This window comes from Rattus norvegicus, chromosome 5 (genome assembly GCF_036323735.1).
Source record: "Rattus norvegicus strain BN/NHsdMcwi chromosome 5, GRCr8, whole genome shotgun sequence".
NCBI lineage: Eukaryota > Metazoa > Chordata > Mammalia > Rodentia > Muridae > Rattus > Rattus norvegicus.
This window is the reverse complement of record NC_086023.1, coordinates 144639206-144666627: the sequence shown is the minus strand read 5'-3', so window position 1 is coordinate 144666627 and position 27422 is coordinate 144639206. Positions and strand designations below refer to the sequence as shown.

The 27422-nt window shown below is 42.3% G+C and overlaps 1 protein-coding gene, 1 non-coding gene and 1 pseudogene across 6 annotated transcripts; 1 reads left to right on the top strand and 2 right to left on the bottom strand.

The window, feature by feature from the left end:
* The first annotated feature begins 293 nt into the window (after window positions 1–293).
* Window positions 294–17390, top strand: Zmym1 (zinc finger MYM-type containing 1). Of its 5 annotated transcripts, none has more exons than NM_001107983.1 (8): window positions 294–444; window positions 4748–4903; window positions 5349–5583; window positions 9620–9794; window positions 12820–12970; window positions 13521–13649; window positions 13792–13829; window positions 15030–17389. In NM_001107983.1, exons 3-8 carry the CDS (start codon window positions 5390–5392, stop codon window positions 17328–17330), a joined length of 2988 nt encoding a protein of 995 aa, NP_001101453.1. In that variant the 5' UTR covers window positions 294–444; window positions 4748–4903; window positions 5349–5389; the 3' UTR covers window positions 17331–17389. The 5 variants fall into 5 exon arrangements, with proteins under 5 accessions (NP_001101453.1, NP_001406511.1, NP_001406510.1 ...); XM_063287764.1 differs by lacking the exon at window positions 4748–4903 and adding an exon at window positions 6586–6779 and having other exon boundaries at window positions 390–529; window positions 5403–5583; window positions 15030–17390; NM_001419582.1 differs by lacking the exon at window positions 4748–4903 and having other exon boundaries at window positions 305–529; window positions 5403–5583; window positions 15030–17390.
* Window positions 2596–2676, bottom strand: Trnap-agg22 (transfer RNA proline (anticodon AGG) 22). The gene has a single exon. It is a non-coding gene; the product is annotated as a tRNA-Pro (tRNA).
* Window positions 17391–17994: 604 nt separating the features above from the next.
* Cdc42se1-ps1 (CDC42 small effector 1, pseudogene 1) lies at window positions 17995–19866 on the bottom strand (annotated as a pseudogene).
* Window positions 19867–27422: the final 7556 nt, after the last annotated feature.

The following is a 27422-nucleotide window of genomic DNA, read 5'->3' as shown; positions in this document are numbered from 1 at the left end:
ATGCCCGTGTGGTGATATGTTTCCTTAATACCAGCACTAGGGAAGCAGAGTCAGGAGAATCTCTTTGTATTCGAGACCAGCCTGGAGTTCCCAGACCCTGTCTCAAAAAAACAAACAAACAAAAACAAAACAAAAACAAAAACCACGAAAAACAGGCAGCAAAAGGTGACACCAAAGATAGCCTAAGAATAACCCCGCTGCCCCGCCCTGTCCACTTCTCCAGTTTAGGCCACCCTCCCCCAGACGAGCTTCGCTGCGCATGCTCAGCCGCAAAGGCTTCCGGGAGAGGGGCGGAGCCGGCGTGGTTGTTTGCACTGCGAAACCCGAGTGGGCGCTTCCCGCCGCTGGGTTGGTGATAGATTATCCGTCCTCGTGGAGTCGCTCAGGGCCGCTTTTCCAGAGAGAGGTGGCGTTTTTCCGGTCCTGAGGAGGGTGACGCGACAGGTGGGAAGCCCACAGTGTCGAGAGAGTCGTGACCCCGGCTTCCAGGCTTCTTGGCGTCCTGGCCTCTGTACGGTGACTGAGCTTGGTGCGTTTGGTCTCTTGCGGCTTTTTTCTGTAACTGTCTTCCGTTTACACCTGTGGCTCTCTTTCCATTAAGCAGTGTATTTTTCAGACTTAAACAAATTGGGTGTGTTAGTTCTTTCCTTTAATCCAGCATCCGAGAGGCAGGGGATTCTCTTGAGTTCGAATCCAGCCTGGTGCATAAAGTCAGTTCTAGGCCAGTCAGTGCTACTTGACGAGACCTGGTTTAAAAAAATAAAAAACACTGGGCTGGAGAGAGATGGCAGCAAATAGTTTTAACTGTAGGGTTATGTGAGTGAAATTTGCAAGCTAGCACCGGTGGTGGTTGCCCATTTCTTTAATCCTAGCAGGGAGGCAGAAGCAATTGGATCTCTTAGTCTACAGTGCTAGTTAAAGGACACCCAAGGCTAAACAGAAAAAAAAAAATTCTCAAAAAATGGAAAAAGAAAGAAATTTTAGGCCAAAATTCAAAAGGGATTGGGGCAAACTTATAATCACCCCAGTCAGTACAAGGAATTTACGTTAACCCAGATATCAAAAATGGCCATTTTGTGTTACTGTTACATGTTAATGCTTTGAAGATACCTAAATATTTAACATGTAATGTATAATACAGTTAAGTATTTCTCATAATTTTATTATTTTTGTTTTCAGAGTCTCTAAAAAAATCTTCCAGTCTAATCTCCTGAGTGCTGGGATTACAGACAGGAAGCACTACACTTGACAATTTGATTACTTTTTCTCTTATTGGTTGGTATGTGACAAGACTCTCTTTCCTGAGGAGACATGACACACATCTGTTCACCCCAGATAAAGAGCCCACAGCAGACCAGAGTAGCTTGGTGAACCAGTGAGTTTCATTGGAATTACTTACAGGAATATGGATGAGGGGTTACTTACGGGAGCAGAACAGACAGCAGCAGAACCAAAGTGCACCCCAGCATGGATGACAACTCACAAATGCTGGGAACCTGGAACACGCTGCACTGGCCTGTTGAACTGCCAGCAGTTCGGAGAGCGTCCTTTCCTAGTGACTCAGTTGGTCTAGTCTTCAGGTCAGCGGGTCTGATCTCAGAGTTATTTTTGCAGCTTGGCTTGTCTGAGAGTGACTCTGTTTTTCACTCTGGGAGGTAGGGGCCTAGTGAATCTGGTCAGTTTCAGGGATTCCTCGGAGTTATTTTTGAGTTGCTTACCTTTTAAGGAGCTTCCCTGTGGATGAAATGTATCAATCTTGAAGAAACACAACAGGTGTCCAGTTCTTGTTTAACTTTCAGTACCTCTCTCCCTGTAGTGGCCTCCAGCTCCCTTGGTAGATACCTGCTTCAGTCTCCTAGGCCTTTAGCTTTGTATTCTTGCCTCTACACCAGGCTAGTGCGTGCCAGCATACCTGCCTGCTCTGGGTTCCGTAGACTTTATAGTTTCCTTTCATTGGCCCACTGCTTCACTTAGGGAAAATCAGGTTGAGTTTTTCAGTAAGTCAGTTATATCTTTCCATTGATTTAAAGCTTCCTTAATTCCCCTTAGCAGTGTTTTGACTTTAGTTTACAAGACTTGACAACTTTCATTAGGTTTATTTCTGTATTCGGTGTCTACTACTACCCTCAATGGGATGAAACAAAGGACTATCCCATAGTATCCTACATTTGATGAGTATGTCATAGAAAATAGTTATATTTACGATTTTTTAGATTTATTTATTTTTTTATATTTATTTGTTTATTTATTTATTATATGAGTACACTGTAGCTGTCTTCAGACACACCAGAAGAGGGCATCAGATCTCATTACAGATGGTTGTGAGCCACCATGTGGTTGCTGGGAATTGAACTCAGGTCCTCTGGAAGAGCAGTCAGTGCTCTTAACCACTAAGCCATCTCTCTAGCCCATATACATATATTTACTTTTTTTTGTTGTTGTTCCTATTGCAAAGAAGTAAAATTTGTTATTTCTGGAGCTGAGAATCAGTTAAACCCAAGGCCTCAATCCCCAAACCCTAAAATGTTTAAATATTGACTTTGTTAAAATTAAAGATTCTTTTTTTTTTTTTTTTTTTTGGTTCTTTTTTTTTTTTTTCGGAGCTGGGGATCGAACCCAGGGCCTTGTGCTTCCTAGGCAAGCGCTCTACCACTGAGCTAAATCCCCAACCCCAAAATTAAAGATTCTTTAGGGTTTTCTATATACACAATCACAAAATCTAGAATAATGACAAAATTTTACATTAGTCTTTTTTGTTTGTTTTATGAGACAGGGTTTCTCTGTGTAAACCTGGCTGTCCTAGAAATTGCTCTGTAGACCAGGCTGGCCTCAAACTCTGAGATCCCCTGCCTCTGCCTTCTGAGTGCTGAGACTAAAGTTGTGCGCCATCGCCTCCCCCTTTTTGAACTATTTTACTAAAATCTCTGGTACACAAAAGAAATGGTGAAAGAGAAACCTTGTTTGTTTGTCTTAGGGTCTCCCAGAGTAGTTCAGGCTAACCTGGAAGACTCCGCAGCTAAGGCTGACCTTGAACTCTCAGTGATGCTTCTGCCTCTGCCTCCCAGGAACTGTGATTATACCCATGAGCCACCAAACCTAGAACGTCTAAAATATCAGCTAACTTTCATTCCTTGGTTCATTCTTTTTTTTTTTTTTTTATTACTATTATTAACTTGAGTATTTCTTATATACATTTTGAGTGTTATTCCCTTTCCCGGTTTCCGGGCAGACATCCCCCTCCCCCGGGTTCATTCTTTTAAGACAGAGTCTCACTCAGAGATCTGCCCGCCTGTCTCCAAAGGAGAGGGAAAATGTGGGCCACCATTCCCACCTGAAATACTAACTTTCTGTTAAACTGTGATTCAGCCAAATTCCCTTGTAATGTTCTCCTTATCCATGAAGAATACCCTCCACAAGCCCACTGGTTATCTGAATGCAGGCAGTACCAAACCCTGTCTGTTTCATTTAAAGATTACCCTTTATGAATTTGCTCTCGCTTTATAGAGTCTGAACAGTCAGCATTTCCACTCCTGTGCTTTAAATTTTAGAAGTTTAAATTTTATGTGTGTGGGTGTTCTTGCCTGTATGAACAGGTACCCAAGATGGCCTGAGTAGGGTGTGGGATCCTCTGGAACTGGAGTTATGGATGGTATGAACCAACATGTTGGTGCTAGGAATTGTGTCCAGGGCTTTGGAAGAGCCTTCAGTGCTCTGAACCACTGAGCCTTCTCTCCAGTCCCTCTTTCAGATCTTTTTTTTTTTTTTTCTCTCGGAGCTGGGGACCGAACCCAGGGCCTTGCGCTTCTTAGGCAAGCGTTCTACCACTGAGCTAAATCCCCAGGCCCCCCCCCCCCCTTTTTTTAAAAGAGTTACTTGAGTAAAAACAGCATAGTAGTCAATCAGACAACTCAAAGAACAATGAACAATTTGATACACAATTTAAAACTTAAGAGTTGGCTTGCTTATCTCCAGCCTTTAGGAAGCAGAGACAGTTGGATCTGTGCGTTCCAGGATACCCAGAGCTTCAGTAAGAAAGGTGGGGGGGAATATTGTTACCTTCAGATTTTTCCAGGAAATATTTTTGGGGTGTGGTTCATTCATTGCTGGTAACTCATTCTAATAGGGAGCGATTGCTGTATGTTTGGTTTTGGTCTGGGGGTGGACAGTGGGTTGAAACTGGGTATCATGTTGCTCACAGTTCCCTTGAACTCCTTATCTTCCTTCCTCTGACTTCCAAGGTCTCCTGTTTTTGGATATATATGTTTGGATATATATATATATATATTTTTTTTTTTTTTTTAATGTAAGGATACTGTGAAGAAAGGGCAAGTGAGACCGCTCAGGGTAAAGGCTCTTGCCTCCAATTCTGATAACCTGTTTGATCCCCAGGCCCTACAAGGTATAAGAAGAGAATGAACTTCTGTAGGTTGTCTTGGTATGTGTGTTTGTACCCTTACCACCACCACCCCCGAAACAAATAAATAAATGAAATAAAAAAAAAAAACCAAAAAACCTTTTTTGAGAACTTGGAAAAATGTCTTGGTGAGTAAAGGTGTTTGCGGTCAAACCTGCCAGCCTGAGATTAATGGCCAAGATGGACTTCCCCACATATGCCATGAGTCATGAGCACAGTCACACACACACACACACACACACACACACACACACACACGCACGCACGCACGCACGCACGCACTCACTAAATGTAATTGTTAGAACTTTCACTTTTTACGTGTGCCTGTGTGAGTTTCAACACACCACATGTATGCGAGAGCTGGAGGAGGCCGGAAGCTGGGGTTGCATCTCTTGATGCTGGAGCTACAGATGCTGGGAACTGAACCCAGGTCCTCTGTAAGAGTAACAAAGTGCCCTTAACCAGTGAGCCACCCTTCTAGTCCTAAATGTAAGTCCTAAGAAAAATTTTTTTAAACAATTGGGAAATACTGGTTGAACGGGAAGAAAACACGCACAGCATTGTACCGCAGCTCGGTGCTCAGGGCAGTTATATGAAGGGTCCAGCAGGCTCTCATTTAATTTGCCATTTTCTGTTGAATTGCCTAGTTGCCTTGAGTACACTTTGTACATTACTTTCAATTCTCTATTTTAAGAGTATTGTCAAACCCAGCAACCTACAATTCAGAAGAAAAGAAACTTACATTTTCAGGCAGTGGTAATAGAATTAAATCATAATTTTGTTTGATCAATCAAATAGCCAATTTAGTCTACTTTCTAAAATTGCCTTTGAATATCATGCTATTGTGGGTTCCTTTTCATATCCCAAAGTATCCTCTAAAATGAAAGGTGCATATGTATGTAAATGAGAATTCTGTTTCTTCCTGTTTCTCAAGCTCCACAGCCGACATCTCTGTTCTCACCTGACGTGAGTAAAATGCTTCCTGCAGTTCCAGGCACAGCTGCTCAGCTTTCCTGTTCCAGTTGTAGAAGAGTCTTTCAGGAGGGACAGACAGCTTTTCAGAGGAAAGGGTCTGCTGAGCTTTTCTGCTCGAGACTCTGCATCGATGGGTGCCCTTTACCTGCTATGTCCCCAGCTCCTCTCAAAAGAATGTGCTTAAACTGCTCAAGGTACGGAAGGCAAAGCAAGGCCTTTTATTTTGCTGCAAAGATCTTGCTCAGCGTTTTGGTTATAATTGTATGTGTTTCGCCTTCTCTGAGGATGGGAAACCGTGGGTAAATGAAAAGAATTTGCTTCTGCTTCAGTTCCTTTAAGATCACTCAGAAGTAGTTTTGGTGGTTGAAGGGTTTATACAAATTTACTTGGATGGGTGGAGAAGCATTGAGAATCTCTTTGTTAGAGTTTGTTTTGTTAAATAAATGTGAGAATTGAGAGCATCAAATAAGCTGTTTTCCATGCTCAGAACGTGGATAAAGTATGGGTTTTGGTGTCTTGGGTTTGTTTTGGTTTTGGGTTTTTGAGTCAGGGACTCACCTGAGATGATTTTCTCATGTTTGCTCCCAGTTCCCGTGGAAGATTTTTTGTTTTGAGAGAGGGTCTCACTATGTAGCCTCTGGCTACCGAGGAGTTCGCTGTGGAGAACAGGCTGGACTTGAACTCAGAGATCCTCCTGTCTCTGCCTTCCGAGTGCTGGGACCATAGGAGTGTGTCACCACACTGCACTACCTACACTTACTAATAGGCTCACAGACCCTTTACTTCAATTCCTTATTTGGCTGGCGCTTCCAATGCTGTCTTTTGTTTCAGGTCCTATTTTCTGGAACTCTATTTCTTTTTCTTTTTTCGTTTTCTTTTTCTCTTTAAAGTTCTTTTATTTTGTTTTGTGTATGAATGTTTTCTCTACTCATATGTCTGTGTACCACATGCATATCCTGTGCCTGCAGAGGGCATTTGATTCATTGAAACTGAAGTTGCAGGCAGTTGTGAGCCACCATGGAGGTTGCTGGAAATTAAACACAGGTCCTCTGCAAGAGCAACCAGTGCTCTTGAGCACTGCCCCACCCTCTGGCTCTCCCTTGCTCTTTCCAATCCTATAGGACCTGCTATGTCCAGTTTTCCCTTTGGCTGTAAGTCATAGGGCATTCTCTTCAGTCTACTTTCTCTTTCTGCAGAGTCATAAACCTGGAAGGGACAGTAGAGATCACCCAGTGCAGACCTTTTCTTTTGGTTTTGAGGAAACTGAGGCCCTGAGGAGTTAAGGCACTGTGTTGCTATGGTTAGCATATACGCACTACATTTCTTCAGCCCCAGCTTTGCCACATGTCACAGGCGTTGAAAAAGACTCATGCAAGAAAGAATTTGCTGTGTAAGTTGTTCTTTTAAGGAGTAACAATCAGGTATGATGAGAAGAAATAGACAACATTGGCTTCTCTGGAATATACGTACATATATATGTAAGAAATCGTGGTTTGGTTAAAAGGTGATAGCCATGCTTAGACTGGGAGAAGCCATCATTATTCATAATAATAACATGCTTTTATTGGGACTTTTAAAATCTATTTTCTTTTGCATGTTTTGGTGTTTTGCCTGCATGTTTATATATGTGCCACATGCCTGCCTGGCGCCTGGGGAAATTGGAATAAGACATTCTGTTTTCTGGAGCTGTAGTTAAAGATGGTTGTGAGCCACCATGTGGTTGCTGGGAATTGAACTCAGATCCTCTGGAAGAGCAGCAGTGCTCTGAACCACTGAGCCCTCTCTGCAGCCCTTTTATTGAGACTTTTAAAAAATTTCACATTCCATGGCGTCTTTTGGTTTTCTCAGACAGGGTTTCTCTGGGTACCCCTGGCAATCCAGGGACTTGCTCTGCAGACCAGGCTGGCCTCAAATTCACAGAGCTCCACCTACCTCTGCCTCCTGAGTGCTGGGATTAAATGTGTGCACCACTGCCTGACTGAAGTACCAAAATTTTAAGTCATTTTTAAGGCTTCTTATTTTAGCAATGATTTAATATCTTTAGCTGATATTTAATGTTTCTGTTTAATGAAGCAAAATGAAGGATAACTTTGAAGATGACATTTAAAATATTACAAAGAGACTTTTTATTGAAAACTATTAAGATACGTTTAAGAAGAATTCTTTCCATACTTTAGTATTGGAAATAAAAAGAAATTCTGAAGACAAATCGTTCTGGTCCAAAACAGGCCTCGTCAATAATGTTTAATGTATTTACAGGCCAGTTGACACCATACACTGATATTTTTAGATAACTGTAAGGATCCTTCTAACATGGTTAGCTTTTTTTCTTTCTTTTCTTTTGAATTTTAAGCTTCATTATATTAAAAAAAGGGGGGGGGTTGGGGATTTAGCTCAGTGGCACAAGGCCCTGGGTTCGGTCCCCAGCTCCGAAAAAAAGAAAAAGGAAAAAAAAAAAAATCACACACCAACATTAACCAGACCCGAAGAGTATCCAACTCAGTGTACTGTGTACAGGTGCAGTAGCCATTGAGAATGGAAGCTGTGAAACCTCCCATTGGACCTGAACACTTTTACTATCGGATATATTTATACTTACCTACCACAGAAAATAAAACAATTCATGAGAGAGTTAAAACTAGAACATATTTTTAAAATCCCTGCCAATCTCTTCAGAAAAGCTGTCAATATAAATTGATTAAGCTAGAGATGTCAGATACAGGTTTCCTAAAATAATTTCTAATCTTTCTTTCTTTATTTATTTTTATTTTATGTGCATTGGTGTTTTGCATCTGTGTCTATGTGAAGGTGTATGAGGGTGTCAGATTGTGGAGTTAGTTACAGATAGTTGTGAGCTGCTATGTGGGTGCTGGGAATTGAACCCAGGTCCTCTGGAAGACCAGTCAGTGCTCTCAACAGCTGAACCATCTCTCCAGCCCTTTCTAAATTTTTTTAAAAGAATTGTTTATTTTATGTTTATGAGTACACTATAGCTATCATCAGACTCAACAGAAGAGGGTATCAGATCCCATTACAGATGGTTGTGAGCCACCATGTGGTTGCTGGGAATTGAACTCAGGACCTCTGGAAGAGCAGTCAGTGTTCTTAACCACTGAGCCATCTCTCCAGCCCCCTTCTCTAGTTTTTACTTAAAAGTTTGGTAGTAAATACTGTGAGTTGTTTACCTTGAAATGGCAGTCTTCCTTCATTTTCCAGAAAATATCTGCCTGATGTCCCCTTCTCAAAATAGTTTAGCATATAGTCTCAAAAATATGATTTATGAAAAAGATAGCTAAGGCTATTATTACTCAGATTTTCTGTATACTTTGTCTAGAGACAGCAGTCAACTACTGATAAACATGGCAGTGTTTTGTGCCATGTCTCCTTGTATGACTGTGCTGGTTGGTTTCTCTCAACCTGACACAAAAGGGTCACCTGAGGGAGAGAACCTCAATTGAGAAAATGCCTCCATCAGATTGGCCTGTAGACAAGGGCATTTTCTTGATCTATGATTGTTGTGGGATGACCTGCCCCACTCTGAGTGGTGCCATCCTTGGGCATGTGGTCCTGTGTTGTCTTAAGAAAGGTTAGGCAAGCTATGGGCAGTCAGCCAAGAAGCAGATTCCTCTGGTCTCTATTTCAATTCCTGCCCTTCCTTCAGTGATGGATTATGACCTGGGAGTTATAAGAGGAAATAAATTTTTTCTTTGCTGGTTACAGTCAGTAGACCTGGTTCATAACAGTAGAAGCAAACTAGGACAGTCACACCCATATTCAAGCGTATTCTCTTGATTGCCTTTATGTCTGTGTATCGAAGTGCATGCATTGCCCCTGGAGTTCAGAAGAGCGCACTGGATCCCCTGAAACAAGAATTACAGACAGTTGTGAGCTGCCATGTGGGTGCTGGGAATTGTCAAAATTCAAATTAAAATAACTTGAAAATGTTGTTTTATTGACACCATTCTTAATTTCTGGAACTAAATTGCCTTGTTTTGTTTTACAGTAAATGCATGGCAGAAGGATCCCAAGAGCTCACTGCCCAACCAGCATAGCTCAAACAATGACTCTTGCTCTCAGTTCAGTGAGAAACTGGGTCAGGACAATTCAGAGAGCAAGAGGGGAAGGTGCCCAAATGCCCTGCTCTGGGCCCTTCATGTATACTCACAGAAACTCATGAGTTACTATATATATTTATTGTTCCATTAACAAGCATTTATTGTTTGTTTTTAGAGACATTTTAAATCTAAAGGATATGAAGAGCGTCCGATTGGAGGATAGCAGTTGTAACAAAAACTTTTGTAGCCAGTCTTGTCTTACATCATATGAAGAAAAACGAAAGCCATGTGTTACCGTATATACTGAGAGCACTTTGCCTAAGTGCAGCATGTGTCAGAGGACATCCACTGTAAGTTTCTATCGTTTTTAACATCTAGAATTCTTGTCATTCTGCTTAAATGTCCTTTGTTGCTGTTGTTTTAGTCTTTGCAGTAAAGCCTACCTTTTACATTTTTATTCTGCTAACAAGTTCCGTTGTGAACTGGTGTGAGAGCTGTGGTCTCTAACCTGTCCCACATACTTCAGGGGGAAGCAGTGTCCTTACTTGAGTAGTGCAAAGAATACTCACGGGTAGAAGCGGGTGAGCAGAAAGAGCTCTGTCCCCAGCTAGTCCGTGTTTGCTGTCATTGGGGAAACTCTTTGATTGATGGTTAATGAACATGAAAAAGACATTTGGGTGCTCCTGAGAACAGATAAGTCATCCTTCTTTTGTGGACTAAATGAGATGAACACAGTTTATGGTTTGATACCTTTTTATGAATCAGGATGAATATTTATCTTGATTGTTACATGATGTTTAGTAATGTAGTAATACATAATCCTAGTGTTTGAGAGACATAGGCAGGCAGATCTCTGAGTTTGAGGTCAGTCTGGTCTACAGAGTGAGTTTCAGAACAGCCAGAACTACAGGGATAACCGTATCTTGAAAAACAATACTATATTACTCATACTGAATACATCAGAATATCAAGAAATCAAAATCTCTAGCAACTCCTTTGGTAACCATGGTCGAGTGTGCCCTGATTCTTTTCCTGACTAGATGACATTGTCAGTGAGGCTGGTGCCGTCAGAGTGTCTTGAACTGTCGAGTGCTACCTGCAGAATGTGTCTGTGAGTTGGAAACACAGCTCAGTGGTAGAGCGTATTGCTTAGCATCTATGTTCAACCCCTAGCATATGCAAAAGAAAGGGCCTCTGGGGGTTGGGGATTTAGCTCAGTGGTAGAGCACTTGCCTAGGAAGCGCAAGGCCCTGGGTTTGGTCCCCAGCTCCGAAAAAAAGAACCAAAAAAAAAAGAAAGGGACTCTCTCTGTGAGCAGAATTCAGGAGCATTTTATGTTTTACTAACAGGACGAGGAGCCAGGTGGTCTGGAGGCAGAGTCAGGCAGATCTCAGTGAAGTCAGCCAGTCTGTATAACCAAGTTCCAGACCAACCAGAGTTACTTGTCTCAAAGAAAAAAAAGTCATATTAATAAAAGACTAAAATGAAAATTTTCCTGTGCCCCACCCCCTCTAAATTTTCAAGACAGGGTTTCTCTCTCTGTGGCCTTGGCTAGAACTGTCTCTGTAGAACAGGCTAACCTGAAACTCAAGTTTAGTTATTAGATTTAAAGTGTGTACCACCATGCCTGGCTTGTTCTTTCTTTTTTTTTTGGTTCTTTTTTTCGGAGCTGGGGACCGAACCCAGGGCCTTGCGCTTCCTTTTCTTTTCTTTTTTTTTTTTTTTTTTTTTTTTTTTTTTTTTTCCCGGAGCTGGGGACCGAACCCAGGGCCTTGTGCTTCCTAGGCAAGCGCTCTACCACTGAGCTAAATCCCCAACCCCTCTTTCTTTTTTTTTTAAGATTAATTTATTTAGGAGCTGGAATGATGGCTCAGCACTTAAGATCCAGGGGGTTCAGTTCGATACCTAGTGCCTGTATGATGCTCATTAACTACCTAGAACCCTAAGTCCAGGGATCTGGTGCCCTCTTGTAGATACTGCAGGAATTGCATGTAAATGGTGTGTACATACATTCAAGCAGAACACTCATCCATAAAAAAACCTGACAACCTGAGCACAATCCTCAGGACCCACGTGGTAGAAGGAAAGAGTGAGCTGACTCTGACTTGCACGAATGATATTGTACATTCCCATACACATGCAAATAAATAAATAGAACTTTGGAGGATTTCTTTGTTTCCACTTATGTGCATAGGTGTGTGCTTGCACATTTATGCAGGTGCCCATGGAAGCAAAAGAAGGTGTCATATTCTTGGGGCAGGAATCACAGGGGATAGATAGTACGTGACTCAGCACGGGCACTCGGAAACTACCTGGGTCCTCTGAAAGAGCAGGAAGTGCTCTTAACTACGGAACCATCTTTCCAGCCAATTTCTTGCCTCTTCTATTGATATTCTGGACTCCACAGAAAAGAAACGCTATGTATTTTTAGTTTTTTTGCACTGTGTATCAAAAAGCAGGTGTGTTCCACCGTTGCATTCAGTGATATAGAAAGACGAGGGTGAAACCCTCAGTCTACAGCCTTCCCTTTGTCCCCTGTTCTTACTGAACTTGCTGTGTTCTGCTTCCTCTTTGTATGCTGCTTTCTCACAATAGGAATGTGTTTGGTTTTCAGGGGGAGAGGTGTTAATCCTTTAAGGCAAGGTCTGTCTATGTAGGCTTTGCTGTCCTGGAGCTCACTATGTAAACTAGGCTGGCCTCTGAACTCATAGAGCTCCACCTGCCTCAGCTTCTGAGCTGGAATTAAAGGAATGCACCACCACACCCAGCTATGCTTGTGATTCTACCCTGAACTTAGCCTAGAGCAGCGGTTCTCAACCTGTGGGTTCTTGATCCTTTTGGAGGTCATATTTCAGTTATCCTATATATCAGATATTTACATTATGATTCATAACAGTAGCAAAATTCCAGTTATGAAGTAGCAATGAAATAATATCGTTGGGAGTTACCACAACGTGAGGAGCTATGTTAACGAGTCACAGCAGTAGGAAGGTTGAGGACCTCTTCCTAGAGGGATAGGTACTGCCCCGGTATCCTATAGTAGATATTAAGTACCCTTTCTTTCTCATTAGCCCTGTGTGCAAGGGCTCATATTCAAGGACAACACTACTCTGCATTCTTACTCAGTATGCTCTAGTTGCCTGGGATAATAAGCTGCTTTGGTGGCCTCTCTTTTCATTGCCATTACCGTAGCTGTTAAATAAGAGTAGTTTTCAGATAAGCTTATCGAATTGCCTCATGTGGTTTTGTAGCCTGTACTCTGAAATGTAAAGAATTGTTACTGTTTATAATATTTCAGCTGAAAGCAGTTAAAGTGTTTTTAGTATTGCATATGATGTATCAGAAATATGAATATTATTTTTAATCTTTAAACAGAAACCACCCAGAATACTTAGATCTTTTCCTTGCAAATCACTGAAACTATCAGATGAGATGATTGTGATTACTAATGACTTGGGGAACCTAGAGATTTTCTGCTCTGTTTGTTTTTCTTCATACAACAGTGCTGTGATGGAATCTTCTTCAGGTAATCCTTAACAGCCTCAAGTTGTGCTATGTACTGGAATATAGCTACGCTTTGCTTTTAATTTATAGTTTTGATTAGCTTCCATATTAAAGTAACTTGAAATTCCAAATGAGTGCTGGAGAGATGTCTTAACAATTAAGAATGCTTGCTGCTCAGTCATGAGGGACCTAAGTTCAAATCCTAGCACCCATGCAACAACATTCACCTCACAAATAAAATAATCTTTATTTTTTAAAAATATCCAAAGGGGTTGGGGATTTAGCTCAGCGGTAGAGCGCTTACCTAGGAAGCGCAAGGCCCTGGGTTCGGTCCCCAGCTCCGAAAAAAAGGAAAAAAAAAAAAAAAAAGAAAAAAAAAATCCAAACATACTGGTAATATAGCTCAGTTGTCAGACTGCTTGCCCAGCGTGCCTGAGACCCCGGGCTCGATGCCCTCCAAGTGTGATGGTGGGCAAACACTCTCCCACTGATTTATAACCCTCAGCACAAAACCACTACTAGACAGTATTTTCTGCTTGATTATAACAATGATTTTTGTTTACTTTTGTCAGTTAATGTTTCCATGGTGCACAGTGCTTCAAAAGAGAATGTCTGTCCTAAGAAATACCCAGTCATAAGCAGTATAATGTCATTAGTAAACAATCGTGCTGACCTGGTCGTGAATACTGATCTCTTACAAGGTAAACAGACATTTGATATAAACAGTGTTTTGCCATATTGTTGAATCTGTCTGTCTGTTTCCTGATATGAAATAAGCTGTGTGAGCTTATGGTACTGTTAAAGTATAAAATCTTGAATATGTGCTTTAATTTGTTTCAACAGGTACACTTTCTTCTGTACCTACAAATGTCATTGTGAACGTAAGTTTTATCCTGATTTTTTAAAATCTGAAACAGATTTTGTATGTATATGTCTTTTTTTTTTTTTCTTTTTTTTTTCTTTTTTTCAGAGCTGGGGACCGAACCCAGGCCCTTGCGCTTGCTAGGCAAGCGCTCTACCACTGAGCTAAATCCCCAACCCCGTGTGTATATGTCTTTTCATACATAGATAGGTTTTTATACACATATATATGCCATAAAGTATTGTGGCTGGAGAGATAGCTCAGCAGTTAAGAACACTAGCTGCTCTTTCAGAGGACCTGGGTTCAGTCCCCAGCCACCCATGAGACAGCCCACAACTGTCTGTGACTCCAGTTTCGGGGGATCCGAGAAGCCTTCTGTTGGCCCCTGCAGGCAGTGGACACACTAGTAGTGCACAGATATACATGCAGGTAAAACATCTACATATGATAAAGAAAACTCTAAAAACCCAAATTAATTTTAAAGTATTGTTACATTTTTATCTGAGGGTCTTTTCTGCTTGTTTCTTTTTTAATTATTATTTAATGTATATGAGTACACTGTCGCTGTCTTCAGACACAGCAGAAGAGGGCATCAGATCCCATTACAGATGGTTGTGAGTCATCATGTAGTTGCTGGGAGTTGAACTCAGGACCTCAGTGCTCTTAATCACTGAGCCATCTCTCCAGCCCACAATTAATTGTTTTTTTTTTTTAAAGATTTATTCATTTATTAAATACAAGTACACTGTAGCTGTCTTCAGATACGCCAGAAGAGAGCATCGGATCTCTTTACAGATGGTTGTGAGCCACCATGTGGTTGCTGGGAATTGAACTCAGGACCTCTGGAAGAGTAGTCGGGTGCTCTTAACCGCTGAGCCATCTCTCCAGCCCCACAATTAATTGTTTTTAAGACAATCTCATGGGCTGGAGAGATGGCTCAGCGGTGCTGGAATTAAAGATGTGCGCCCACCATGCCCAGTTTCCTTTTGAATAAATAGTTCTAGTCATCTGAGTAATAGAAATTATTTTTTTGCTGTTATATACCTAAAAATCCTTTAAACATTTAATGCTGAATTTAGATGGCAAATAATTATGTTAATACTGCTTATAGAGAATCCTATACTATAACTCGTTCATCTTACTGTGTTACTGCAATAGATATGTTTTTATTGTTTGAAAACTGCTTAAACAAGTGTTATTTTACCATTTCTGTCCTAAGAGCTCAGCCAGTGAGTCCAGCAGTGGTGTTGGAAATAGTGTGGACCAGCCAAGCCTCCCCCCGCCTTCCTCTGTGCTCGGTGAGGACAAAGCTGCTCCCAGTGAGGAGGTCCAAAACAACAGTGAGACAAACCAGGATCCTACATATAGCATGACATCCGTGAAAGGAAATGATCAGCCATGTTTCTCAAAGTCTACATCCACAGAACAGAAGATTAAGAGTGAGCCACAGCCTGCTGGAGAGCTGTGGAGCCCAGGTTCCCAGCATCTGCGTCCCAGTACTGCCAATGAGATCGCTTTCTGCTATTCTTGCTACTTGTTCTACCAGAAAAAAGTCAGCTGTCGGAGAGAAGCTTTTGCAACCAAAGGAGCTGCTGCTGACTGGGAGAGAATGCTGGAAAATTTCAGACGGCATGAAGAAAGCGAAGGGCACTTAAAGTCCCTGCGATTTTGGAGGCAATGCCAGTTTCTCGATGCCGTTCCACATAACGATTCATCTGTTTATTCAAAACAGATTGAAGGAAATAAAAAGTACCTACAGCTCGTCATTGAGAACATTTTATTTCTTGGAAAACAGTGCTTGCTCTTAAAAGGAAATGACCAGTCTATTTCGTCCATTAATAAAGGCAATTTTTTGGAATTACTAGAGATTAGAGCAAGAGATAAAGGAGAGGTGTCTCGGCTTATGAGTTCACACATTGACTTCTATAGTAGTACTCTTGTCCAGGAGGAGATTATTGAAATAATAAAGGGTGAAATGTTGCAAGACATCGTGAGTGAGATCAACGCCTCCTCAGCCTTTTCAATAATCTGTGAGGAGGTAGCTGGCAGTGGTGCTGAGAGACAGCTTTCTGTGTGTGTGAGGTATGCACAAAAATTGCCAAGTGCTGTCTTCGTTAAAGAGCGGTTCCTGGGGTTCGTTACTGCTGAGGAGGTGACTGGGGCCCATGTACACAGGCGTATCAAAGCTTACCTGCAGCAGGTCGGAGTTGACTTTAATAAAATATGCGGCCAAGCCTATGATAGTGCCACAAATTTTAGGGTAAAACTGAATGAGGTTGTAACAGAATTCAAGAAGGAAGAGCCAAGAGTTCTGTATGTGCATTGTCATGCACATTTTTTTGAGTTAGCCGTGCTTAGCTTTTGTAAGGAGGTGAAGGAGCTCCGCAGTGCGCTAAACACGCTCGGCTCTTTGTTCAACACTGTCCGTGTGTCTGGAGAAATGTTGGCAAGTTTGCAGACCGTGTGTAAGCTAAGTCTGAATAAGACTTGTAAAAAGCACGCATCGCAGTCCTGTTGGCCAGCCCACGACCACTTGTTACTGGCTGTGACAGACTGCCTTCCAGAGATCGTGGGAATGCTGGAGTCCGTGTCGCGCCACTCCTCAGGCACAGGCGTGGCTGCGGAGCTGGAAGATTTGTTGGCGATGGTTACCAAGTTTGAGTTTATATTTTGTTTGAAATTTCTTTATCGAATACTCAGTATTACAGGGATTCTTTCTAGAGAGTTTCAAAGTGAAACTGTAGACATTTTTTCTTTGTTTTCAAAAATAGAAGCGATTTTGGAGTGTTTATCTTCTGAAAGGAATGATACATATTTTAAAACTATCTGGGATGGAGCAGATGAAATAAGTAAAAAGATAACCAGCAAGGGTTTTGATATTGAGAAACCCTCTTTTCAAAAAAGAAGAAAAATTCAAAGAACAGTAGATCCCTGCAACTCAGAGCATATGATTTTTCCTACTTCAGCAGATGAACAATATAAAATTAATATTTACTACCAAGGTTTGGATACTGTATTAAAAAGCTTAAAGTTATATTTTTCAGAGTTTGACTATTGCAAAATGAAACAAATTTCCGAGCTGTTACTCAAGTGGAATGAACCATTAAATGAAGCCACAGCCAAGCACATCCAGGAATTCTATAAACTTGATGCAGACATCATCCCTGAGCTAAGATTTTACCGGCAGTATGCAAGTCTCAACTTCGTCACACGGAATGGTTCCTTAAGCTTCATTGACCTGGGCTGTCTGTTTATTCAGCACGGTCTCCACAATAATATTCCTTGTATCACAAAACTGTTGCATATTGCTTTATCTTGGCCAATTACTTCAGCAAATAATGAGAAGTCATTTTCCACACTGCCTCATCTTAAAGCATACTTACTTCGTACCACGGGGCAAGAGAAGCTCAGTAGCCTTGCTCTGATAGCTGTTGAGCAGGAACTGGTAAATAAATTGATGGAACCTGAAAGACTCACGGGAATGGTTGAAAAGTTCATTAGTCAAATGAAAGATAAATAAGACAAACTTGCAACTTTGAGCTCAATTAAAAAGAATTCTGTGGTTTTATTAGAATCCTAACGAAGTTTTGTTTGTTGGAGGTTCTTTGAGATAGATAGGGATCTTACTGTGTAGCCTAGGCTAGTCTTGAATTCGTAAGCTCTTGTGACTGACCATCTTACCTCATTTTTCTCTTTTAAAGTATTGCAGTTGACAGATGATGTGTTAGGCACATCTACATTTAACACATTTACTGAGCAACTGCTATATACCAGATAGTATGATAAGTGCAGGAGACAGAGCAGAGAATTAGGAGTCTGGAGTCCAGTTGAACATAGTTTTTTTCTTTTTTTTCCGGACCTGAGGACCGAACCCAGGGCCTTGTGCTTGCTAGGCAAGCGCTCTACCACTGAGCTAAATCCCCAACCCCTGAACATAGTTTTCTAATATAGAAATCTAGTAAGAAACCAGGCACGGCAGCACACTCCCAGGATCCCACCAAACTCCCCGAGGACTGTGACTTAGTGATAACATACTTACTTCCCTAGAACAAATAAGGTCCTAGATTCAGTTCCCAGTGCCAAGGAAGTCCTGTAATACCATCATAACAGCCAGTAACTGTGTTGTTAAGTAATTGGTTTTTTGGTTTTTTTTTTTTTTTTTTTTTTTGGAGCTGAGGACCGAACCCAGGGCCTTGTGCTTGCTAGGCAAGTGCTCTACCACTGAGCTAAATCCCCAACCCTGTTAAGTAAATTTTTTTAACTAAAACCATTGCTGGGAAGAGAATAATTCTACAGAAGCAAAAAAAAAAAAAAAAAAAAAAATTAGCTGCCTAACTGGAACAAGGACCTGGTACCTACTGGCTGAGATATGGAGTGGCTGAGTTAGATTTGAGATACAGAGTAGGTAGACGAGGCATTGGTCTTCCCTTAACAACTGCATCAGCTCATGCCAAGAGGAAAGAGATCAGGGAAGTAGGGAGTTTAGGAAAGCCAGGTTGAGTTTTGGTTCTCTCAGCTACCTGCCTCGTTTAAAGAGTAAAGGCAAGAAGTAGGTGGCACATGACAGATCTAGGCTGTTTAGAGCTTCAGCTGAATTCTGGGCCTCCGGTAGTCACTCAGTCCTGCTGTCTTTATCCTCCAGAAGAAGCCAAAAGCCAGAGCAGAGGGAGTCCAGCCCCAATGCCATAATTTATAGAAGGGACCTGGTACAGGTGGCATTTCCTCTGGGCTGCATATAGAGTAGCGCCTCCAACACTAGAGTCCATTCCACAGGAGCTACACGCCCCGAGAGTTGCTCCGTGATCTGTCTTCGTTACCCTTGGATCTCATCTACTCCTGAGCCGCACCTGTGCCGACAAGTCCATCTCCAGCCTCCGTGTCCTCAAGGTGGGTGTGATGTGAACAAAACTCCGTGGTTCCCCAATTGTCTGGTTAATCCTATCTTCATTGCCTGGGCTTTTACTATACCACAGCCCAGTTTATGCCAAAGTTCAGTTGGATCCTCTATGGTCTCTGCTAGCGGTCTCTTGCTCTGTTGCTAACCACCCAGCCCTCACTCTTGGGTGTAATGCATTCTGGGTTCACTGATCTTCATGGATTTGGAAAAGGTAAAAATCTTAGATATCCTTAGCTGTGCAGTGAAGGACAGCACCTCAAACTGAGTCCAGCAAGAGGGAAGGTCAGTCAGGGACAAGGCTGTCTTCAGGTGTGGGAGCCTGTGACTCCAGTATGCAGGAAGGGGCTCTACCATTTGAGGCTCTAGGGCTGGTGCCTGCTATGGTGGGGAAGCAGCCCTTAACATGTTAACTAGGATAGAATACACCTTTAGTCCCAGTGCTTGGGAGGCAAGGGCAGGTGGATCTCTGACTCTCAGGCCAGCCTGATGTACAGAGCTAGTCCCAGGACTGTCAAGGCTACACCAATAAATCCTGGCTCCACAAACAAAAACCAAGGATGAACTCAGCAAAGCCTGACCCAGTCACGTACCACTTAGAAAAGTCTTTTCTAGGAAAACATTTAGAAGTGGACTCAGGGCCTGAGGTCTCGTGCCTCTTGCCCTTCAGCCAGGCCCCAGGCATTGTGTCACTCCCACCAGCATTCCCGCCTCTGTTCTACATTGTCCCACTGCTGTCACTGTTGTTCTGCCTTCTAGTTCCTAGCCCATTAATAGCTGCTTGTTGTTGACCTTGTTTTGAATGTTTATTCCACGTATTTTTTACTGTGATTTTTCTTTTATGTTCTTTAAGCCATGAACTTTTCTCTGAAGTCAGCTTCCTCTTCCAGTGTTAGGGTTTTATTGCTGTGATGAGACCTAGGAAACTCTTACGAAGACAAACATTGGGGCTGGCTGACAGTTTCAGAAGTCTGGTCTATTATCATCATGGTAGAGATCATGGCAGCATACAAACAGACTTGGTCCTGGAGGAGCCAAAAGAAGGCAGCTAGGAAGAGACTCCTCTGTAGGCAGCTAGGAGGCTTGATGCCACATGGGATCGAGCCTGAGCAGAGGAGTCTCAGAGCCCACCCACACAGTGACGCACATCTTCCACGCCCATACCTCCTGACAGTGCTACTCCCTGGACCAAAGCATATTCAAAATACCACATACATGAAGTTTTTAGTTTTGGTTATTTAATTTCCATCTTCTCAGATTCAAGATAGTGGATTTCTCCCCTCATCCCCATATTTGGTTGTTCTCTCTCACACCCCTTCTGGAAAGTGGAATAGGTAGGTATCTTTGTCAAATGCCTATTACGTACTTGGTACTTTGCAAATTGCATTTGGTGCTCTCAGTAGCCTAAGAAGCAAGTTTTAGGGGGGCTCAGGAGATTGCTTAGTAGTTAAGAGCACTGACTACTCTTGCAGAGAACCCTGGATTCAATTCCTAGCACCTACATGGCAGCCCACAATGGCCTACAACTCCAGTTCCAGAGGATCCAATACCCTTACATAGACACACATGAAGGCAAAACACCAGTTCACAGAAGATAAATCATTAAATAAATTTACTCCTTTAAAAGGTTATGAATCATACAATTAGTAAAGATCAAAATATAAAACAGGTGGTCTATGAATGGTACAATGGCTCATAATTTTAATCCCAGCACTGGGGAGGCAGAGCCCTCTAAGCAAGAGGCCATGTTGATCTACAGAGCTGGTTCCCAGATAGCCAGGATCACGTAGTGGCTGTGTGGGGGCGGGGGGTCAGCAGGTTGTCTTTGCACATTGAATGAAAGCATCCTTTTTTTTCCTTTTTTCTTTTTTTTTTTTTTTTTTCTTCTTCTCGGAGCTGGGGACCGAACCCAGGGCTTTGCACTTGCTAGGCAAGTGCTCTACCACTGAGCCAAATCCCCAACCCTTGAAAGCTTTTTACTTTGCTGCTGCTTATTTGTGGGGAATTTACAAGCTTATCATTTGTGGCGGGGGAGGGGCAGGAGGCGGTTTGGTTTGGTTTTTCCAGATGGGGCTTCTTTGTGTAGCCCTGGCTGGCTTCAAACTCAAAAGATCTGCTTAGGAGATCATGGGAGGCAGAAACATAAACTAGCTCCCGGTCAGTCACAAGGTTCAGACTCACAACTTATGTGCACTCACCATGGTGCCCTGTGTTGGCTAAGCTATGCTGTTTCTGAGGACCGAACCCAGGGCCTTGCACTTGCTACCACTGAGCTAAATCCCCAACCCCTATGCTGTTTCTTAACTTAGGATGATTTCGATTTTCTGGTAGATGGATATAAACTGATCCTAAACTAAGGCATCTATATCCAAACTCAGGAAAGTGTAAGAGTATATGTATTAACCACAAATTCAAAGAAACTACTTTTTAAGCCCTTTTGGGCAGAAAGGGGTTCTCACTATGTAGACCCTGCTGGCCTTGAACTCCCAGAGAGTTCACCTGTCTCTGCCACTGGAATGCTGGGATTACGTGTGTACCACGATTCCTAGCCTTTTAAGTTGTGTGTTGGAGGATGGCATTAGTGCTGTAGCTCTTATGGAATCAAAATCATGTCATCATGAATGATAGATAAATTCCTTATGCACTGAGCCATCTTTAAGGTGCCTGCATTTCTACTTCTTATTAATAAAATTAAAATAGTGCCAAAATCTAGCTGGGGACAGAGCTCACTTGCTTAACATGCATAGAGCTCTGGATCAGGCCCCAGAACTGCAAAATTAAACACAGGGAAAAAGAAAAAATAAAACCCACTCAGAGATATAAGAATCATATAGATTTCATTCATGAAAAGCATTTACTGAGCACATTCTAAGACTTAGTTACTTTCATTTCAACCTATATGTTGCCCTCTCCCTTAACTAGGTATTCAAGCTAAAGGATTAGCAAAATAAGTCTTCAGATAAAGCATTTACAGGACTGGAGAGATGGCTCAACCGTTAAGAGCACTGACTGCGGGGTTGGGGATTTAGCTCAGTGGTAGAGCGCTTGCCTAGGAAGCGCAAGGCCCTGGATTCGGTCCCCAGCTCCGAAAAAAAGAACCAAAAAAAAAAAAAAAAGCACTGACTGCTCTTCCAGAGGTCCTGAGTTCAATTCCCAGCAACCACATGTGGCTCACAACCATCTGTAATGGGATCTGATGCCCTCTTCTGGTGTGTCTGAAGACATCTACAGTGTACTCATGTACATGAAAAAATCTTAAAAAAAAAAAAAGAATTTACACTTTTACTCAAACCTGGCAAAGCCATCGGGTAGATGTCTGTGTCTCATCCTTGGGGATTCTGAGTAGATCAGTCTGGGGCAAAGACCATGAGACTAGTTTTTAAAGTTCCATAGATGATTTTGATACAGTCCACTTTGGGGATCAACTGAGTTAATGACTTTCAAATCAGCAGGGTTGTCACAGAAAATTTAATAGAATCATTATATCTCAGGTAAACGTTAGGATGAGTAGTTGTTCTCTAGAGGTGCTTTGACCTTGAAATCTTCATAGAAAGCGGCGGTTGTTCTGTTACCTGTGGAGCTGTTTCTCTGCAGGACCTTTACACCCTGTGCATGGCTTTGGTCACCCGATGGTCCGGGCACACCTGGAAGGTCTTGCGTTTTGGGTTTTTTTTGGTTTTTTTTTTTTTTTTTTTTTTTGGTTCTTTTTTTCGGAGCTGGGGACCAAACCCAGGGCCTTGCGCTTCCTAGGTAAGCGCTCTACCACTGAGCTAAATCCCCAGCCCCGCGTTATTGAATCCTGCAAACTGCACACACAGTAAGGACTAAAGTTGCCTGGGTGTGATGTTTCCTTTCCAGAAACACATGGATTAGATTAGAGGTCTTGGTATGAGGAATGTGTGTCCCAATCAAAAAAATATGCTATTGCATGGCTGTCGGAGAGTCAGTCCACAAAGGCTAGCTCTCCCTGCTGCTCCCTGCAAGGCCTTAATTTATCCTTGAGTGACTCTGGTTCTTCAGTGAACCCATGGAAACCAAGAACACCTACACCAGGTAGCAGTACAAGCCTGTAACCCAGTTCAAGGAGGCAAAAGTAGGCAGATCTCTGAGTTTGAGGCCAGCCTGGTCTTTAGAATGAGTTCCAGGACAGCCAGTGCTACACAGAGAAAACCCTTATTTTGTATATATGGGTATTTTCTTTTTAAAGATTTATTTAAGTATATGAGTGAACTGTAGCTATCTTCAGACACATCAGAAGAGGGCATCAGATCTCATTACAGATGGTCGTGAGCCACCATGTGGTTGCTGGGATTTGAACTCAGGACCTCTGGAAGAGCAGTCAGTGCTCTTAACCGCTGAGCCATCTCTCCAGCCCATATATGGGTATTTTATCTGCATGTATGTCTGTGCACTATAATATGTATGTCTGGTGCTAGAGGAGACCAGAAGTTGGTGGATTCGCTGAGACTAGAGTTGTAGTAGTTCTCAGCAGCTGCAGGAGTGCTGTGAATCGAACAGAGTCCTCCAGAAAAGCACCCAGTGCTTTTAACTACTGAGCCATTTCTTCAGCTCCTTGTTTTATGTATATTTCTGTTCGGGTCTGAGTTTGATTCTCTTGAACACATGTAGTAGGAGAGAACCAACTTATACAAGTTGTTCTCTTATTTCTATACACTGTACTATTGTGATGTTGGAATGTACACAAAAGAAATAATTGAAATGTCTTCTTACATAGTATTACAACAGTACTTTTATTTTTCTTGAGGTCTTGAAAGTTTCCTGGTCCTTGTTAAATAATGGTAATTAAAGTTGTGTGGAAGGGCAATGCCTCTTAATTCCAGCACTTGGGGGCAGAGACAGGTGGATCTTTATGAGTTTGAGGCCAGCCGGGTCTACAAAGTGAGTTCCAGGACAGCACAGGCTACATAGAGAAACCCTGTCTCAAACCCTCCCAATCAAAAGTAACTGTTTTTAGGAATGGTGCATAATAGAATTGGTCTATTCATTTTAACTGAATCAAGTAGATTAAGTAGTTTCTGGTGTTCCTTCAAATAGCTTTCATTTTGCCCTGAAAAATGATGCTCCTAGAACTTTTGAATCTGTAAGCATCCTGGTTGTTTTTAATACATTTAGTAAATATATTTATTTGAGCTGGAGAGATGGCTCTCCTGTTAAAGGCTTGGTCACCCAGAAGATAAGATTTTTACTTTATGTGTGCTTTATGTGAATGTCTCTGCAAAATGTTTATACAGTGCCCACAGTGGCTAGAAGAGGGCATCAGATTCCTGGAACCTGAGCTAAGGTTGTTGACTGCCATGGAGATGCTGAAACTCAAAACTGGGTCCTCAGGAAGAGCAGCTAGTACTCTTAACCACTGAGCCTTCTTCTTGGACTTCCTTGGTTTGTTTGGGTTTTGTTGTTTTTTGGTTTTTTGTTTTTTTTTAAGTTATCGTATTTATGTATCTGTGTGACTATGCCACATGAATACAGATGTCCTTGGAGTCTAGAAGACAGCATAGGCACACACATGACATATCACATACATGCAGGCCGAAGACTCCTCCACATAAAAACAAAGATCTGGGCAAGATGGCACACACACTTTATTCTAGACTTGGGAAGCAGAGGCAGGCAAAACTCTTGAGTTGTAGGCCAGCCTGGCTTAAATAGTGAGTTTCAGGCAAGTCAACACCTCCTCGGGAGACCCTGAACAAGCAAGCAAACAAGTGGATGAAAGATCCCATCTTTTAAATAATAAAACAGAACACCCAAACACTCGTTGATGCTCCTCCTTGCTCCCCCCTCTTTGTTTCTGTTTGGGGCTTTGACTGCTTTATTGAACAAGATTTGTAAAGGTACCAATAGCTGGTGACTACAAAATCACTGGAAACTTCTACAAGGTTGAGGTCACCTGGTTTACATAGCTCTAGGACAGCTAGGGCTACAAAGAGAACTGACTTAAAAAACAGGAAGGAAGAAAGGGAGGGAGGGAGGGGAAAAGGAAAAGAGGAAGGAAGAAGTGAAAGAAAAGGAAGGAAGGACACTCCCCTAGGTTCAATTCAGGTTCTCCACAAAAGAGCATTTTTAATTATTTTATGTACATTGATGGTCTCTCTGTGTTTCTGGGATAGCAAATTAGATCCCCTGGAACTAGAATTACAGTGTGAACTGCCATGTGGTGCTGGGGATTGAACCTGGGTCCTTTGGAAGAGCAGTCATTGCTCTTAACTGCTGAGCAACCTCTCCATCCCCACAAAATACCTTTAAATCTTTAAAAAAATAAAAAATAAAAAACCAAGAAGCAGCTGGGAAGTGGTGACACAGGCCTTTAGTTTCAGTACAGCCAGAAGTGAAGATACAGAGCAGCAATGTAACGTATCAGTGTGGGACCACGGCTTCGCAGCCAAGGTTAGTACGAGACCCAATCTCAAACAACAGGTTGAGTATTCCCCCTGTATCATGAATGCAATAAAACTTATAATTTAAAAATAGGGCTGGAAAGACAATTCAGATGTTTTCATCCTTTTCAGAAGTAGTTTGGGGCTGGAGAGTTCAGTAGTTCAGAAGTCTAGCTGTTCTTCCAGAGGACCCAGGCTCAAATCCCAGTACTCTCATGGTTGCTCTCAATTGCAATCTACTTCCTGAAAAATGATGACTACTTGTGGCCTCCATGTCACCAGGCAGGCATTCCATGCACATACATAATACTCATACATGAATTAAAATTTTTTTTAAAACAGACCTAGCTGTGGTAAAACTATGTCTAGGCTGACGTCAAACTGCCAGAGATCCACCTTCTGCTGACCAAGTACTAGGACTAGGGCAGTGCCACGCCCTAAGATAAATTTTTAGAGAACATGTTTTAATAATAATAATTAAAAAACAAGTAGCCACTCTGGGGAATGATGAGTTAAGAGCACCTATTGCACCCCTTGGTCTTCATGTGGGTCCCCCAACAATTGTGAACCAGGGTGGAATGAGGGCCAAGCTGTCTTGTTGACTGCCTTTGGATCACTTTCTCCTGCTGGGTTGCCATGTGTGGCCTCAGTGAGCAAGAATGAGCTTAGTCCTCATGAGACTTGATGTGCCATGCAGAGGTGATACCAGTGGTGATAGTGGGGGTGGTGGCAGGGTAGGGGACAATGGGAGAAGGTGGGTGGGAGAGTAGGACTGAAAGGAGAGCTGAGATCAGGATGTAAGGTAAATAAATTTTTAAGAACATAAGAATTCTGGGGTTGGGGATTTAGCTCAGTGGTAGAGGGCTTGCCTAGGAAATGCAAGGCCCTGGGTTCGGTCCCCAGCTCCGAAAAAAAGAACAACAACAAAAAAAAAATTCATATAGGGCTGGAGAGATGGCTCAGTGGTTAAGAGCACTGATTACTCTTCCAGAGGTCCTGAGTTCAATTCCCAGCAACCACATGGTTGGTCACAACCATCTGTAATAGGATCTGATGCCCTCTTCTGGTGTCTGAAGACAGCTACAGTGTACTCCTATGAATGAAGTATCTAAAAAAGATAAATCATCGAAGTATTTGTATGAAAAAAAAAAAGCATTTGTTGCTCTTCCAGAAGGCTCAAGTTTAATTCCTAGCACCCATAGGCGGCAGATGGCAATTGCAACTGCACTTCTAGGGAATCCAAAGCCCTCTTTGGCTTCCTTTGGTAACTGTAGGCACACACACCCAAAAGAAAAATTTTAAATAAAACTCTATTAAAAAAAAAGGGGGGGGGGGGGTTGGGGATTTAGCTCAGTGGTAGAGCGCTTGCCTAGGAAGCACAAGGCCCTGGGTTCGGTCCCCAGCTCCGAAAAGAACCAAAAAAAAAAAAAAAAAAAAAAAGTGAGTTCTCCCTCACCGTTATCAGAGCTAAAAAGTAGAACATACTCCAGTCTTCCTGCCTTACTATCCTCAAAGAAAACAAGAGACATCTGTTTCAAAGGATGAGAATGTGCTCGAGGCCAGTATTGGCTGATTGGGAAATCTATCAAAACCATCTCCATTTATTCCCCATTATAGGAACTAAAACACTGCTAACATTTTTGTTAAGACAGAACCAATGCTTCACTTCTAGTAATTAGAAAGCTGACCCCCAGGTTTAACCTCTCTGATCAGAAAGTGCCTGAGCACAGCACACACAGCCCTCCAATCACATTAACCCTAACTCTCCAAGTCTACTCATTATATACTATTATAGTTTCCCATAAAGGAATAGGTAACCATGTTGGCTAGCTTATGTCAACCTGACAAGCTGGTCATTGAAAAAGTGTGAACCCCCATTAAGAAAACGCTGCCAACCAGACTGCCTGTCAAGCAACCCCTGGTGCCTTTTTTGACTGATGTGGGAGCACACAGCTCACTATAGGAGGTGAGACCCTGGCTGATGGCCTGGGCGCTACAACTCAGGCTGAGTAAGCCAGAAAGCAGTAGGGCCTCCGTATCAGTTCCTGCTTCCAGGCTTCTTCAGTTTTGAGTTCCTACAGCGTTCTCTGGATGATGAATTGCGCAGTGAAGCTGCAACCTAAAACTAACTCCTCCCCAAGATGCTTTTAGCTGTTTTATTCCAAGAAAAACCATAAGGTAACCAGCCCGTCACCTGCGATGGAAATGAACAGAGTACAGCAGAGTCCAATTGGGACACAATTTTACCTTTTCTGTGTGCTTAACTTTAGGAAGCGGTTTAAATGGTCCAGGCTATGGGTAAACTTGTTCAGAGTGTAGA

Coding starts and splice junctions, on each gene's coding strand:
- Zmym1 (XM_063287763.1), top strand. CDS start 5,318: ATGAGAATTCTGTTTCTTCCTGTTTCTCAAGCTCCACAGCCGACATCT. Junction 5,584..9,619: donor ATGTGCTTAAACTGCTCAAG/GTACGGAAGGCA, acceptor GTTTGTTTTTAG/AGACATTTTAAATCTAAAGG. Junction 13,650..13,791: donor GAATACTGATCTCTTACAAG/GTAAACAGACAT, acceptor TTGTTTCAACAG/GTACACTTTCTTCTGTACCT.